Source organism: Podarcis liolepis, assembly GCF_965112155.1.
Source record: "Podarcis liolepis genome assembly, chromosome: 3".
Lineage (NCBI taxonomy): Eukaryota > Metazoa > Chordata > Lepidosauria > Squamata > Lacertidae > Podarcis > Podarcis liolepis.
This window is the reverse complement of record NC_139557.1, coordinates 122474313-122490068: the sequence shown is the minus strand read 5'-3', so window position 1 is coordinate 122490068 and position 15756 is coordinate 122474313. Positions and strand designations below refer to the sequence as shown.

The 15756-nt window shown below is 49.7% G+C and overlaps 2 protein-coding genes across 4 annotated transcripts in view; both read right to left on the bottom strand.

The window, feature by feature from the left end:
• Positions 1 to 14126, bottom strand: part of CHRNA2 (cholinergic receptor nicotinic alpha 2 subunit) — a 34122-nt gene extending 19996 nt beyond the window's left edge. Inside the window, exons 1-2 of one of the 2 annotated variants that reach the window (XM_083494532.1) lie at positions 13687 to 14126; positions 6714 to 7175 (exon numbers count right to left, since the gene is read on the bottom strand). In XM_083494532.1, coding sequence (XP_083350658.1) covers positions 6714 to 6753 — 40 coding nt within the window. In that variant the 5' untranslated portion in view covers positions 6754 to 7175; positions 13687 to 14126. Of the gene's footprint in view, positions 1 to 6713; positions 7176 to 13497 lie in introns of both variants that reach the window. The other variant, XM_083494531.1, reaches the window with a different exon arrangement.
• The window catches only part of FBXO16 (F-box protein 16), an 810609-nt gene that overhangs the window by 565747 nt on the left and 229106 nt on the right, over positions 1 to 15756 (bottom strand). The gene's annotated exons all lie outside the window — the stretch shown is intronic.

Sequence of the window (15756 nt, the reverse complement as noted above, 5' to 3'; positions counted from 1 at the left end):
TGTAAATGGCTTTAAATGCCTATTAGGTCCATAAATTACCATATAGCATATAAGGTAAAGGTACCCCTTACCATTAGGTCCAGTCACGGATGACTCTGGGGTTGCGTGTTCATCTCGCTCTATAGGCCGAGGGAGATGGTGTTTGTCCACAGACAGCTTCCAGGTCATGTGTCCAGCATGGCTAAGCCACTTCTGGCAAACCAGAGCAGCACACAGAAACGCCATTTACCTTCCCGCCGGAGCGGTACCTATTTATCTACTTGCACTTTGACGTGCTTTCGAACTGCTAGGTGAGCAGGAGCAGGGACCGAACAACGGGAGCTCACTCCGTTGCGGGGATTCGAACCGCTGACCTTCTGATCGTCAAGCCCTAGGCCCTGTGGTTAGGCCACAGCACCCCCCATGTCCCACATATAGCATATATTCAACACAAAAAAGACAGCAACAATTTGTTGCTGACGAAGGACAGCTGGACATATAAAGGGCCCCATTACCTTCAGTAGCTTAGGGCCTCATCAAACCTAAATTCGACCCTGCTCAGATCTCATGAGAGTAACATAAGAGCCTGCTCACTCTTGTTTTGTTTTGTTTTGTTATTGCTCTTATCTTTTTTTCTCTTATCACACACACACACATACACACACACAAAAGACCTGGCAACTCCAACCTCCTGTCCCCACAGTGCCCATCCAGTTGTGAAATGGGAAGCCCGTGAGCAGGAGCTGAGCCCAAGAGCAACACTCTCCCTTCCTGCTGATTCCAGCAACTGGTATTCAGAAGCATTAAAGGTAAAGGTAAAGGGACCCCTGACCATTAGGTCCAGTCGTGGCCGACTCTGGGGTTGTGGTGCTCATCTTGCTTTACTGGCCAAGGGAGCCGGCGTACAGCTTCCGGGTCATGTGGCCAGCATGACTAAGCCGCTTCTGGCAAACCAAAGCAGCGCACGGAAACGTCGTTTACATTCTCTCCGGAGTGGTACCTATTTATCTACTTGCACTTTGACGTGCTTTCGAACTGCTAGGTTGGCAGGAGCAGGGACTGAGCAACGGGAGCTCACCCCGTCACGGGGATTCGAACCACCGACCTTCTGATTGGCAGGTCCTAGGCTCTGTGGTTTAACCCACAGCGCCACCCGCGTCCCTTCAGAAGCATTGCTTGCCCCTAAATGCTTCCCTTGACCTAAAGAAAACTCAAAAGCAACATAAACTACAAAAACAATGATGTAGGTAGAATGCCAGTGGGGCTGCAAGGGCTTTTGAGTGTTTCTCACTGCCTATCACACATATGGCTTGTTTTGTATAATTGTTTAATTCACACTGAAATGGGAATGCCTGTGTATTGCTGGAAAATCCACTGGAGTATCCTAAGTGGTCTCTGAACTCCTTGGTGGGTTGATAATTAACTATTGTTGTTTTCTGCTAGCTAACACATGAAGAAATGGAGGCAGTGAGAGATTTTACTTTCTTGGGCTCCATGATCACTGCAGATGGAGACAGCAGCCACGAAATTAAAAGAAGCCTGCTTCTTGGGAGAAAAGCAATGACAAACCTAGACAGCATCTTAAAAAGCAGAGACATCACTTTGCCAACAAAGGCCCGTATAGTTAAAGCTCTGGTTTTCCCAGTAGTGATGTATGGAAGTGAGAGCTGGACCATAAAGAAGGCTGATCGCCGAAGAATGGATGCTTTTGTATTCTGGTGCTGGAGGAGACTCTTGAGAGTCCCATGGACTGCAAGAAGGTCAAACCTCTCCATTCTGAAGGATATCAGCCCTGAGTGCTCACTGGAAGGACAGATCCTGAAGCTGAGGCTCCAAGACTTTGGCCACTTCATGAGAAGAGAAGACTCCCTGGAAAAGACCCTGATGTTGGGAAAGATGGAGGGCACAAGGAGAAGGGGACGACAGAGGACGAGATGGTGGGACAGCGTTCTCGAAGCTACCAGCATGAGTTTGACGAAACTGCGGGAGGCAGTGGAAGACAGAAGTGCCTGGCGTGCTCTGGTCCAGGGGGTCACGAAGAGTCGGACAGGACTAAACAACTAAACAACAAAAACAACAAACTGTCACAGAAAGAACTTCCATGCTGTCTACTTGCACCCAAACAGTGTTTTGCAACGGAGCTGCTTTTTTCATTTTATGTTACACATCTAGCTGCAGTTCACCAGTTGTGGAATCATGATGAGCAAGTGTAGCCCAATTTGACATTTCCAAAAAAACACCCCAAACTGCAACTTCTGGTGCTGTGAAGCTGCAACTTCTATCCCCTCCCTGCTTCTCTTTCTTATATCCTAATTTGACTCATAATGTACGTGCTCCTCTAATTTGCGTTGCGGTTTCTGTTGCCCTGCAGTGTATCAAAACTGCACTGCCAATCTTTCGCCGGACTCGAAAGCGGCAATCTTTAATTAAGGCTGCAGACTTTTTGTAACGTTAGCTCAGGCAGACTTTCATCACGCCGACTCGGAAGCCCAGATTTGGCACGGAGCCTTCAAGATTGACGTGAAGTCATAAGATTCTGCGAAGTTTCTCTTATTAACCGCTCCCAGCGTCGGAGGCGAGAATTATGGAGTCGTCAAGAACGTGACGTGAATCCGGAGAAAAGGAAGGGCGAAGGAGGTTGATTCCTCTCGCGGTGTCTTTCCAAATCAGGCGGTGATCCTGTCAGAGCGCTTCCAAACACCAAAGGCTGTTGACTAGGAAAGCGCATCTCCTCAGAGCGAGTGATTCTCCCGTCATGTCACAGCCAAAACCATCCCTGGCATTGATGGCCTCCAATGTTCCTTAGGCTTTGTCAAGAGTCATCTGCAGCAGGAAGTATCATCAAGGTAAAAGCTAGTTGTGTGCTCTCTGATGTGCCACTGCAGCTAAGTACGCTCAACTCTCACTTCTAACATAACGTACATTGGCTCCCAGTAAGTTTCCGAGCACAGTTCAAAGTGTTGGTGCTGACCTTTAAAGCCCTAAATGGCCTCGGTCCAGTATTCCTGAAGGAGCGTCTCCATCCCCATCGTCCAGCCCGGACACTGAGGTCCAGCGCCGAGGGCCTTCTGGCAGTTCCCTCATTGCGAAAAGCAAAGCTACAGGGAACCAGGCAGAGGGCCTTCTCAGTAGTGGCACCCACCCTGTGGAACGCCCTCCCACCAGATGTCAAAGAGAATAACAACTACCAGACTTTTAGAAGACATCTGAAGGCAGCCCTGTTTAGGGAAGCTTGTAATGTTTGATGCATTACTGTATTTTAATATTGTGTCGGAAGCCGGCCAGAGTGGCTGGGGAAGCCCAGCCAGATGGGCGGGCATAAATAATTTATTATTATTATTAGTTAGCCTTGGGTGTCCAGCTAAGCATCATGATTAGTATAACCAAAGACATTTCTCTGTGCCATGCAACACCCCCTCACCTAGCTGCTAGGTAGGAGAACATGAGCCAGAGTTTCGGGATGTGAGATGAGCTGGGAGCTGGAGACACAGAGACCTGCTTGCTCAGTGATGAACCCAAAGCTGAGACTAATGGAGAAGCGGTATCTGTTGGGATGCTGTGAGCCCCTCCATCCTATACTCAGGTTGTATATGTTACGATATAGAAGCAATGCGGCCGCGAGCTGCTAGCTTGAAAGCAAAACATAATGGGAATGTTGGAACTGTTCCGTGGGAAACAGAGGGACAGTCTATTCACAGTGCGAAGCACCGGAATTAGCTCAGAGTGTAATATGAGCTGTACAGGAAGTACAGGAGGAGTTTGTCTCTCTGCTGTTGGAGTTTAGAGAGAGCAGATGTGTTTTCTGTAACGCTACAAAGACAGAAATAAAGGCATGTAAATACATTTCTGTCTATCTCTTTCCCCTGCCTGGGGGCAGGAAAGAGTGGTGTGTTCTTCTCACGCTGAGGAGGATCGCCGATCGCGACCTAGCCTGTATCCTGCCGGGGAATGCAGACAGGGAGGTCAACCGGAGATCAAGCCGGGTGCCTGGTGAGTGGCCAGTTTCTCCTGATAGAGGCTTGATCTCAATAGTATATATGGGTAAATAAAAACACCACATCATAAAGGCACCGCAGTCTCCACTGACCTTTATTCCAAGGAAACTGAACCCTGGAGTCTCTCGCCCCTTGGAGACTGGGATGGAGCGAAAAATAACAAAAACATTGATAACTTCCTTGAGCATCTAGTGCAATTTCATTGCCCTTAAAAGTGGGTATGCAATGGCTGAGCACCTTCATAAAGCCAGAGGCTTGTGCACGATGTTAGACATTCTTAGAAAGCCACTTCCGCCTGCAGAGGAGGTAGGGTTGCGGGCGTCATAGCCCCACCATGCGCGCGGTGGCTACAGCCCAGCCCCCACGTGATTGGGGGAATCCCCAGCCGCATCACCCCCTGGGCAGCCAATCAGCTGGCTCTGGGGGCATGGCCTGCCCTATTTAAGGCAGGACGCCTCTTTCCCCGCCTACCAGCTGTTCCTGTTTCCCACCCTCCCACCCTATAAGGTTTTCGTTCCTGGACCTTGCTATGGACCTTGGTTGGTCGCCATTGAGGGGACTGGTAGGAATTTTTCCACTAGGCAATTTGGCACCAGCCACTTGGGTTTTGTCTACCTCATAGCAAATCATCACCACTTTCTGGGTATTGGCGGTTAGGCATTGGTATTGCTCTGTAGATGGAAGAGGGGAGGAAGCACCATCACCTGCCCCACATATTGAAGGGTAGTCCGATAAAGGATTCTGGGGGGCATGGCCCTGTCCGATGCCTAGGGAGGTGAGGGCCTAAGGCATGCCCCCTATCTGTGACCCTGGGGGAGTTCCTAGATGATGTGCATCAGCAGGACTCCCCCTACTGGTGATTAACCCTTCCTGGACTTCAAGCGGAAGTCGGATATAGTCGGCTAGGACCAATGCCTAAGCCAACACCACTCATCACCTGTAACCAATAAAAGTTGTGGCCTTATTTAGCCCATTGACCTTAATAATTGTGTCATGTGTCTTTATTTTCACTGGGGGCAGGGTGGGAAATCGCCACACAAATGAATTAAGCTTTGCAAGAGCTGAGGAACTGGCTCAAGCCCAGTGCAAGGATGAGGAGTCATGTCTGTCTGCAAGGCTGATGGGCACGCGGAAAATCTGGAGACGAGATCTAGGACATCTGCCTGACCAGTTGCATAACAGAGCACAGGTGGCAGCAAAGAAGCATCCGAAACAATTTGCACCTGTGAAGCCACAACGTGAGAAAATTCCCAGAAGGAGTGCGAAAACAACTTCTTCCAGGCTTTTCATGATTAAGCTATATTTAGAGTTTTTAATTTCATTTATTTATTTATTTAAAAACCATTTCTTTTCCACCATATTAATAAAGAAAAATCAAAGAGGTGTATACAGTGTTCTTGGGGGACAAGGGGCAGGCAGGTGTGGAGGACTCCGTGGTCCTGAATGGGGCAACTGTGCCCCTGAAGGACCAGGTGTGCAGCCTGGGAGTCATGGAGGCGCAGGTCAATTCTGTATCCAGGGCAGCTGTTTATCAGCTCCATCTGGTATGCAGGATGAGACCCTCCCTGCCTGTGGACTGTCTTGCTAGAGTGGTGCATGCTCTGGTTATCTCCCGCTTGAACTACTGCCATGCGCTCTACATGGGGCTACCTTTGAAGGTGACCCAGAAACTACAACTAATCCAGAATGCAGCAGCTAGACTGGTGTCTGGGGGCGGCCTCCGAGACCACATAACACCAGTCTTGAAAGACCTACATTGGCTCCCAGTACGTTTCCGAGCACAATTCAAAGTGTTGGTGCTGACCTTGAAAGCCCTAAACAGCCTCAGGGAGTATACCTGAAGGAGCGTCTCCACCCCCATCATTCTGGCGGTTCCCTCACTGCGAGAAGCAAAGCTACAGGGAAACAGGCAGAGGGCCTTCTCGGTAGTGGCGCCCGCCCTGTGGAACGCCCTCCCACCAGATGTCAAAGAGATAAACAACTACCTGACATTTAGAAGACATCTGAAGGCAGCCCTGTTCAGGGAAGTTTTTAATGTGTGATATTTTGATGTATTTTTAATCCTTGTTGGAAGCTGCCCAGAGTGGCTGGGGGAACCCAGCCAGATGGGCGGGGTACAAATCATAAATTATTATTATTATTATTATTATTATTATTATTAAAGACAGCAGGTTCAAAAGGCATCTGCAGCTCATGCGCCCAACTGCACAAAGAACTTCAAAAGACAGCCCAAAAGGTGACCACTTTGGACTTCTATGGGCCTGTCCACCCAGCCACAGGAACAAGTTTTAGACAGTGATGTCACAGACACACGTCAACCCTGTTTCCTTTGGAGCACATCCTGTTTTCAGAATGGCTTTCCCCAGGTCAGTGGTTCTCAAATGGTGTTCTGTGGACCCCATGGGGTCTGCGTAACCCACCCAGGGGGTCCGTGGCACCATTCACATAACAAAAACTACCATAGAGGTATTGCAAATTTTCAAAAAATGGGAAGGCCAATAGCTTGGCTTTTGAAAAACAGGAGGTCTGCAGTACTTAGTTAATTGGGAACAGCTGTCCTAGAAGAAGAAAAACACACACACCCCTCTAACTGATATATAAAAGGAGATCTTAAAGCTTCTTTTTCATCCTGTCCTCCATCATTTGCAGAATCACCCTAATTACATTAATGAGGTACTTGGATTCAAGGGAAGAAAGAGGTAAGTAAGTTGAGACTCAGGGAAAAGGCTTCTCTCCTACCTGCCAAGAATACAAGGAAACAGCACGCGATGGGTATCATCTTGGCGACTGGGAATCCACTCGTAAACTGATCCCCTGCTGAAATTCTTTGCCCACAGACAGAATGTGCAGGGTGCCCCTTTTCATCGGCAGAGTCTGGCAACCTGGGGGTGGCAAGCAACCCCCAGTTTACCCTTTACGCTGCGGGCAACCATCTTCCTCATCAGGGAAAACACAGAGCTGAGCATTAAAGAAGTATCACTTGAGAGACCATCCTGGGCCAGCGATGGACTGCCCTCTCCTCTGGAGGAGCTGTCTGTGGTCCTGAAGTTTCTGCACTAAGGGGACCCCTTTCGGGATGTCCCAAACAGCCTCCTTCTTGGTCACATGCGATGGGAAGCCAGGAAGATGCTTGATTGAAGCCTCCAAGCGGGTCCCCGGAGCTACTCCACCGGGAAGGATTTTGCACGGAAGAATGGATCCCTACAGGAGAAAGCAAGAAGAATATTGTGAGATGGCATCCCAGAAAGAGTGGTGGTCAAGTGGCCTGAACCTGAGGTTACAGGAGGAAATATCAGGTGATTCTTAGCAGAGGGGAAGAGAAGCATGTTAGCACCTGCTGCCCTCTGTAAGCAATATACGCATAAATACATGTATATATACATAAAGGTAAAGGTAAAGGGACCCCTGGCCGTTAGGTCCAGTCGTGACCGACTCTGGGGTTGCGGCGCTCATCTTGCTTTATTGGCTGAGGGGTGGGGTTTTCCCCATAAGATTTAGTAGGAGATGGGTGGTTGGCTCAATGGGTATGGTAAACCTGTTGACGACTAAATAAAAAAATTCCTTCCAGTAGCACCTTAAAGACCAACTAAGTTAGTTCTTGGTATGAGCTTTCGTGTGCATGCACACTTCTTCAGATACACTGAAACAGAAGTTGCCAGATCCTTCTATATAGTGAGAAGGTGTGGAGGGGTATTACTCAGAAGGGTGGTGGGAATGGGAGATTGGCAGATAGCTGAGATGAGCCTGTTGACGACTCTCACCCCTTGCCTTTTCCTGTAAGACCTATTACAGTCGTTAAGAGTCGTCAACAGGCTCATCTCAGCTATCTGCCAATCTCCCATTCCCACCACCCTTCTGAGTAATACCCCTCCACACCTTCTCACTATATAGAAGGGTCTGGCAACTTCTGTTTCAGTGTATCTGAAGAAGTGTGCATGCACACGAAAGCTCATACCAAGAACTAACTTAGTTGGTCTTTAAGGTGCTACTGGAAGGAATTTTTTTATTTTGACTATGGCAGACCAACACGGCTACCTATCTGTAACTGTTGACGACTGTTAACGACTGCAATTAGTCCTACAGGAAAAAATAGATCGAAAAAGAAAAAGAGTGTGGTTCTGGGACACATATGAACCCCAGAAAATGCTTCTTGGTTTTGAAATGAGCTCGGCTCACTGGGTGAAAGCACCAGCTCTCCCAGGCCAGGAGATCTTGCTTTCCACTCCCTTTGAAGCTGGAGGATTTGATGGACGTCTGGGAGAGGAGGCCAAAGGAAGGAACACGATTTGCATGCAGGTCTGAGCACTTTCAAGTCTATAAATCCTCCGCTATTGGAAACTTAGCTGCTCATCAGACGCCCGGACAGGGAAGATGCTGTATATTTCGTTTTGGCACACCCAGCCCCTCTTGGCTGGCTTTGCTCAATTTAAAATATCAGGTTGCTCATTGTAGGCAGAGGGCCCAATCCCAGCACACAGCTGGTTTGCGCAAGACCTTGTGCAGAGATTACGCAGGCAGACTTCAAGGGTGACTGCCACAGATCTTCAGGCAAGGCAGGTCTCAGTCACCTTCTGGTGATCAGAACTGTGCACGTAAAATAAAATAAGGTGAGCCTGCTAGATCAGGCAAACGGTCCATTTGATTCAGGATCCTGTTCTCAAACCAGGAGATCCAATGGGAAACCCACAAGCCGGACCCAAGCACTCTGTCCTCCTTCCAGAAACTGGTATTCAGAAACTATGAAGGCAGAGCATAGCCAGCCTTTCTCAGCCTGTGGGTCCCCAGATGTTTTGGGACTACAACTCCCATCACCCCTAGCTAGCAAGGCCAGAGCTCGGGGATGATGGGAGTTGTAGTCCAACAACATCTGGGGACCCACAGGTTGAGAACCACTGGCATAGACTCTCCTCCATGACTCTTAATCTCTGGGTCGTAAGTTTGAGCCCTGTGTTAGGTGCACACTTTTGGGTCCCCCAGTGGGTCAGTGCACCTGGCTGTTAACCAGAAGGTTGGTGGTTCAAGCCCAGCCAGGGAAGGTTGTGGGCAGGATTCTTGCAATGCAGGGGGTTGGACTAGATGAACCTCGGGGTCCCTTCAACTCTACAATTCTATGATTCTATAAAGCCATCTAACTTGCAGAGAAAGCTCTGTTTTTTAACTACAGTATGTGCTCATCAACAGGAGTATAGCATCTAGATCAAGGGAAGTAATAGTGCCACTGTATTCTGCTCTGGTCAGACCTCACCTGGAGTACTGTGTCCAGTTCTGGGCACCACAGTTCAAGAAGGACACTGACAAACTGGAACGTGTCCAGAGGAGGGCAACCAAAATGGTCAAAGGCCTGGAAACAATGCCTTATGAGGAACGGCTAAGGGAGCTGGGCATGTTTAGCCTGGAGAAGAGGAGGTTAAGGGGTGATATGATAGCCATGTTCAAATATATAAAAGGATGTCACATAGAGGAGGGAGAAAGGTTGTTTTCTGCTGCTCCAGAGAAGCGGACACGGAGCAATGGATCCAAACTACAAGAAAGAAGATTCCACCTAAACATTAGGAAGAACTTCCTGACAGTAAGAGCTGTTTGACAGTGGAATTTGCTGCCAAGGAGTGTGGTGGAGTCTCCTACTTTGGAGGTCTTTAAGCAGAGGCTTGACAACCATATGTCAGGAGTGCTCTGATGGTGTTTCCTGCTTGGCAGGGGGTTGGACTCGATGGCCCTTGTGGTCCCTTCCAACTCTATGATTCTGTGATTCTGTGTAAAGAAATGCTTTCTGTTCTCTGTCCTTTCAACATTCAGCTTCATTGAATGTCCACGAGAGGTAGAGAAACTTCTCCAGTTTCTCCTTGCTGTGCCCAATTTTATAAACTTCTATCATGTTGCCTCTTCCTTGCCTTTTGTCTAAACTGCAGCCTTCCTTCATCACCCCATACCCTTGATAATTTGAGATGCCCGTTTCTAACTCTACAATATCCTTGTTGAGGCTTCCACAGGACAGATGATGCTCTCAGGTGTGGATCAGGTCGACTGTCTAGCCCATCTTCCATGTTTCAGACTGCAGCTCCCATCAGCCACAGCCACAGCTGGCACATGAGCAAAGGCCTCTCTAGCCCAAGCGCTAGAGGTCCGTATAGTTAAAGCTATGGTTTTCCCAGATGTGATGTATGGAAGTGAGAGCTGGACCATAAAGAAGGCTGATCGCCCAAGAATGGATGCCTTTGAATTCTGGTGCTGGAGGAGACTCTTGAGAGTCCCATGGACTGCAAGAAGATCAAACTTCTCCATTCTGAAGGAAATCAGCCCTGAGTGCTCACTGGAAGGACAGATCCTGAAGTGGAGGCTCCAAGACTTTGGCCACCTCAGGAGAAGAGAAGACTCCCTGGAAAAGACCCTGATGTTGGGAAAGATGGAGGGCACAAGGAGAAGGTGACAACAGAGGACGAGATGGTGGGACAGTGCTCTCGAAGCTGCCAGCATGAGTTTGATCAAACTGTGGGAGGCAGTGGAAGACAGGAGTGCCTGGCGTGCTCTGGTCCAGGGGGTCACAAAGAGTCGGACACGACTAAATGACTTAACAACATCAACAACAGCCCAAGCGCTTAGAGGAGAACTGCTCTTGCAGACCAGAATACTGTGGCCTGGTCTGGCCCTCAATACCAAGGGGTTGGGGGGTCTCGCATGGGTTGTGCGATCCTCAGCAAGAAGCAGATGTTTGCAAACGATTCCTTCACAAATGCCTCTGCCTCTGCCTGAATACCTCCTCTCTCTACCACCCCCTCTTCAAAAAGATGCTTGTTCGGTTTTCATTTTAAACGGGCATTTACTAAGCGCAAATAAACCCCAATGTTCTTGGCTGCCACTGAGCTGCTTAAAGAGTCAACAGCAGGAGGAACGGCGGAGGCAAGATTTGTGGCCGCGCCTGGCAAACCACCAAAAGGCTCCCAGCTGCAGGAAGGAAACCTTGGCGTAATCTTGGCATACGGAGAGCTCTGGGCAACCACCAAACTCTGCCAGCTTGTGCCACATTTCGTGCCAAGGGCGGGGAATGTGGCACGAGGTCAAAGGGCAAAGTGGAGATGATCAAATCTGTCCGTTCCAGTCTCTTCTTTTTCCAGTCTCAAGTTCAGCTCTTCACATCAGCTGGAAATATTATTTTTGTTACGTCCTTGTGAAAATTTGCCAGCATTTTAGTGCATATACATCCCATATTTCCCTCCACGGAGTTCAAGGTGGCATTCTTAGTTTTCTCCCTTATTTAATTCCCCCAAAACAACCCTCTGAGGTAGGTTAGGCTGAGAGGCAGTCCCACCCAAGGAGTTTTGTGGCTGTGCGTATTTTTAACCCTCGTTTCCTAAGTCCCAGGTCACTTCATAGCTCTCCATCTTATTCCACTTTCTGGAAGGAGGAAGTGAATAAGATGGATATGGGGGGGGGGCGCTAATCTTTTCCTGTGGAGATTGAGCCAGAGACCCACCACTGAGCATGAATCGCAGGGAAGTCCCCGAGCTCAGGGGCAGACCCCATGTTGCGCAGGGTCAATCCCCAGCACTCCCAGTTACAGGAGAGTAAGGTGGCCAGGGATGGCAGCCACTAGCCACAATGGCTATGCCACGCCTCTACCGTCAGAGGCAGTAAACTTTCTGAATATTGGTTGCTTGAAACCGCAGGGTCCTGATTGTGGGAACTTCCTTTGGGGCAGCTGAACACTGGCCTGGATGGGGCCCCTTCGGCCTGATCCAGCAAGCACTTCTTAAGTTCTTGTGTCCAGGGAGCCACTATCAGTCGGAGTAAACAGCACCCGTCTGGGTGGAGAAACAGACAGGCCCCTTTCTATACAGTGGTGCCTCGCAAGACGAAAAGAATCCGTTCTGTGATTCTCTTCGTCTAGCGGTTTTTTCGTCTTGCGAAGCAAGCCCATTGACGGATTAGCGGATTAGCGCTATTAGCGCTATTAGCGGCTTATCTGCTGATCGGATCAGCTGATAAGCGGCTTAGTGGCTTAGAAAAGGGGGGGGGAGGAGAGAAAAAAACAGCAGGAACTCGCAAGACATTTTCATCTTGCGAAGCAAGGCCATAGGAGATTCGTTTTGCGAAGCACCTCCAAAACGGAAAACTCTTTCGTCTTGCGAGTTTTACGTCTTGCGAGGCATTCGTCTTGCGGGGCACCACTGTATTTCCACTGACAAACACACGTCTTCCCAAGCCCATCAGATGGAGGCCGGCCCCTCCCCCACTTTACTTAACTGATTAATTTCATGCAGATCCCCCTCATAAATCAAGGTCTTAACAGTGAGCAATGCACAGGACTGCACCCTCCTTTTGGAAGTTCTGCAAATCAGCCACACGGTTGCACAGGCTGTAGGCTCCGCTGATCTTTCCCAGCGTTGATTGTCCTGCTAGTAGGAGTTAATGTTGGGGAACCACTGAGGGTTTTTCCCCCTAAGGAATTGCCTACAGCTTCCCACCCGCTAACTCTCAACTAGCTCTGTGAAAGGCGCAAGCACACGCAAGCACACACACACACCTGCTTTTTCTCCAGTACAGGAGAAAAACATTGCAGTTTCGAAGCCAGGGAAATGAAGTTTGCATGCAAACTGAAGCTCAGTATGGGTGCTCCATATCATAAGGATCTGCATCTCACTCCTTCAGAGCCTCATGTGCCTTCGCGAGCCCTGTACAACGACCCTATAAAGTAGGCTGGGATGGTTATTCCCCACAGTGCAAATGAAGGAACGCTGGCTTAGTCTGGGCCACTTACAGCATAGCACCTTATAGTTCTACTCAGAAGTAAGTCTCTCACTCAGTTCAGTGAGTCCCTGGTAAATGGGTGCAGGATAGTTACCTAAGTGAGTTTGCAGCTCAAGCTAAGTTCATCCTTTCAGCTGTTACAATAGACTGGCTCTCAAAAATTAAAAGCATTCTAAGTTTGCCTTGTATCCTGAGGTCTGGAAAGGGACATTGTCATCCAGGGTTGCCATCCCAGTGATTCCCCCCCCCCCCCCATATTCCCAATCTTCCATGTACTTGGAGCATAGGAATCGAAGTAATTAAATCTTAGCCAAGAAATAAATCCTGCATTTATTTTAAGAATGCGGGGGGACGACCCACAAAAAGCAACCCCACTCTAGCACAGTTCCCATTCGTTGCAAAGGAGATTTCCCCGGTGGATCATGCCCAGAGGAGGACCGTAGCTTTGCATGCAGAAGCTCTCAGGTTCAACCTCCAAGTAGGGCTGGGAACCGCCCGTGCATGAAACCCTGGCGAGCCGCTGCTGCCGGCCCGTGCAGACACCACTGGGCTAGATCAAGAAGTGGTCTAAGCCAGCTCCCTACGTTGCTAAAACTTTGCTTCTCCCTTCGGCTGTTGCACGGGCCAACTTTGTCACGGGAGGAGAGGGTCACGAGCAGCGGTTGCAGAAGGGGTGAGTGGGGTGGGGAAGAGGGCAGATCTGACCAAGGGTCTGGCGGTCAAGCGCTGCGCTCCCTTCCACAGTCTGCTCCGTGGCAAAGAAAACAGCATCACTCACCTGTCGGGAGGCGAGGTTCCGCTCACTTCCTGGCCAGCCGGACCCTCTAAGGCTCTGAGCGCAACCTTCCCGGCTTCTTCCAGGGGCTGCTCCTCTAAAGCTCAAACCGCACAGCCAAACACTTCGGCCAAGGCGGCCGGCATGAGCTCGGAAGGAGGGGGGGAAACGTGCGCTCACAATGACACCCACATCTCTCTTTGCGCTGCTGCTGCTGCTCCTGGCTGCCAGTTTCCCCTTAAGTTGCCGAGCAGAGCACCCTCGTTTCTCTGCTCTGCACAGCGAAGCGGTCCCGGGGATGCTTCTCCCGCGGTGGTCCAGATGCAGAAAGCCTTCCTCCTTGCAAGCGGGGTGGAAAAGAGCGAGCTGTTGCAAAGGTTCCCACTCCGGGTGTGACGACAGAGGCTGGGAGAGGGAGCGGAGCGGAGGCTCTGGGCTGTGCCCTCCCCCTTTGGGGGGGACAAGGAGGAAGGGAGGAGGGTCTGGGGTCTTAGCCGCCCCAGGAACCGGAGAGAGGGGAGGCTTTGCACACTGCTCGGGGGCTCCTGCAGACCCACAACAGCCCGGGCTGCTTCGATTTCTCCCTAAGCCTTTTGTTGCTGCAGGCGTTTCTGGAGGCAAGGGCTATGCAACTGTTCGGAACGGGGTTCGTTTTGAGCGAAGGGAGGGGAGGCTGCGAGAGATCCGGCGTGGAATCCGAAATCAGCAGCACCCATGGGGGGCAGGACACGCTTTGGGATGGACGCACAGGCTCCACGAACCAGGAGGGACCCGCTTACCCCATCTGGAAGTCAGTGGGGTTCACCCCCAGAGTCTAGCATTGCTGGAAAGGACCACTGTTCGCATTGGGCTGGTTTGATGGGTAGCTTGAGTCGAAATTTGGTTTGATGGGTAGCTTTGAGCCAGCATTGCACGGCGGTTAAGAGCGTCGGGCTAGGACCAGGGAGAGACCCGGGTTCGAAACCCCACTCGATTTCTCGCGGGGTGACATCTTGGGGGGCAATCACTGCCTCTCTCATGCTAACGAGGTTGCGGTGGGGATTATATGAGCAGCGAGGAGAAAACCCACGTACGCCACTTTGAGCTTGGAGAAAAAGGTGGGATAGAAACACAATTTATGGGCTCTGAAATGCTGACAAATAGATCTTGGAGATGCATCGCTGGCTCGTCCAAAGTGTGCCTGGCTTAGAGAGCGGCCTACCTCACAGGCTGGTCTTGAGGATACAGTGGTACCTCGGGTTACATACACGTCAGGTTACAGTTGCTTCAGGTTACAGACTCCGCTAACCCAGAAATATTACCTCGGGTTAATGTTATGTACTGAAGTTCTCACCCTGGGCCAGCAGGGGGATACTGTAGATAGTTTTCACTCAGGTCCACATATGCAAATAAGAGATCGAAAGTGACATTCAGTGATTGGATAGTTACAGAAAGTTGTTACAGTTACGTTGTACTGGAGCTCTATATAAGCAGGCTGGCTGAACCCTTCAGTTCAGTTCTGTTCTGGCCTGTGAATAAACAAGAGCTGTTTGGAGAATCGCTGTGTCGTCTGATATGTTCACCCACAGCTTAACAGTTAAGAACTTTGCTTCAGGATGAGAACAGAAATCGCGCGGCGGCAGCGGGAGGCCGCATTAGCTAAAGTGGTGCTTCAGGTTAAGAACAGTTTCAGGTTAAGAACGGACTTCCGGAACGAATTAAGTACTTAACCAGAGGTACCACTGTAATTGCAAATAATTGCATAGCGCACCAAGGGGGTGACCCATTCCAGCCAAGCATATCAGCAAACTGCTGAGCACAAATTCAACCACCATTCTGGCATTTCCTCCATGTGTTTGGTCTGTGTAAAGGTTACAGCATTCGGTAATCTATTGGCCACCTTTTTTAAAAAAAGAAAACTTCCAAAAAGTGCAAAACCGGTTAGGGTGTGTGTGTGTGTGTCTTGCTGATGTCACAAGGGTCAGCCGATCAGAGCCTCGCACCGTCGACTTCCGCTTCAAATGTTCCAGGTGTAAATCTAGCAAGATTTTTATATAACAAACCCCAGCAACAGCCTGTTCTCAGTTATGGGTTTGCAATATCTGACGGCCCGTTTGCAATATTCAGCGCCCCATTTAGAAGCACCCTTGGACTTGGTTGAAGTTGGGGGGTGGGGTGTCCAAAGGCTTCATGGAAAGTGTAGGAGCTTTTGAGCTTTTGGAGAGAGATTTATAGAGACATTTCTCTCCATTTAGAGCCCAGCTCAAGACGGCTTAACAACAC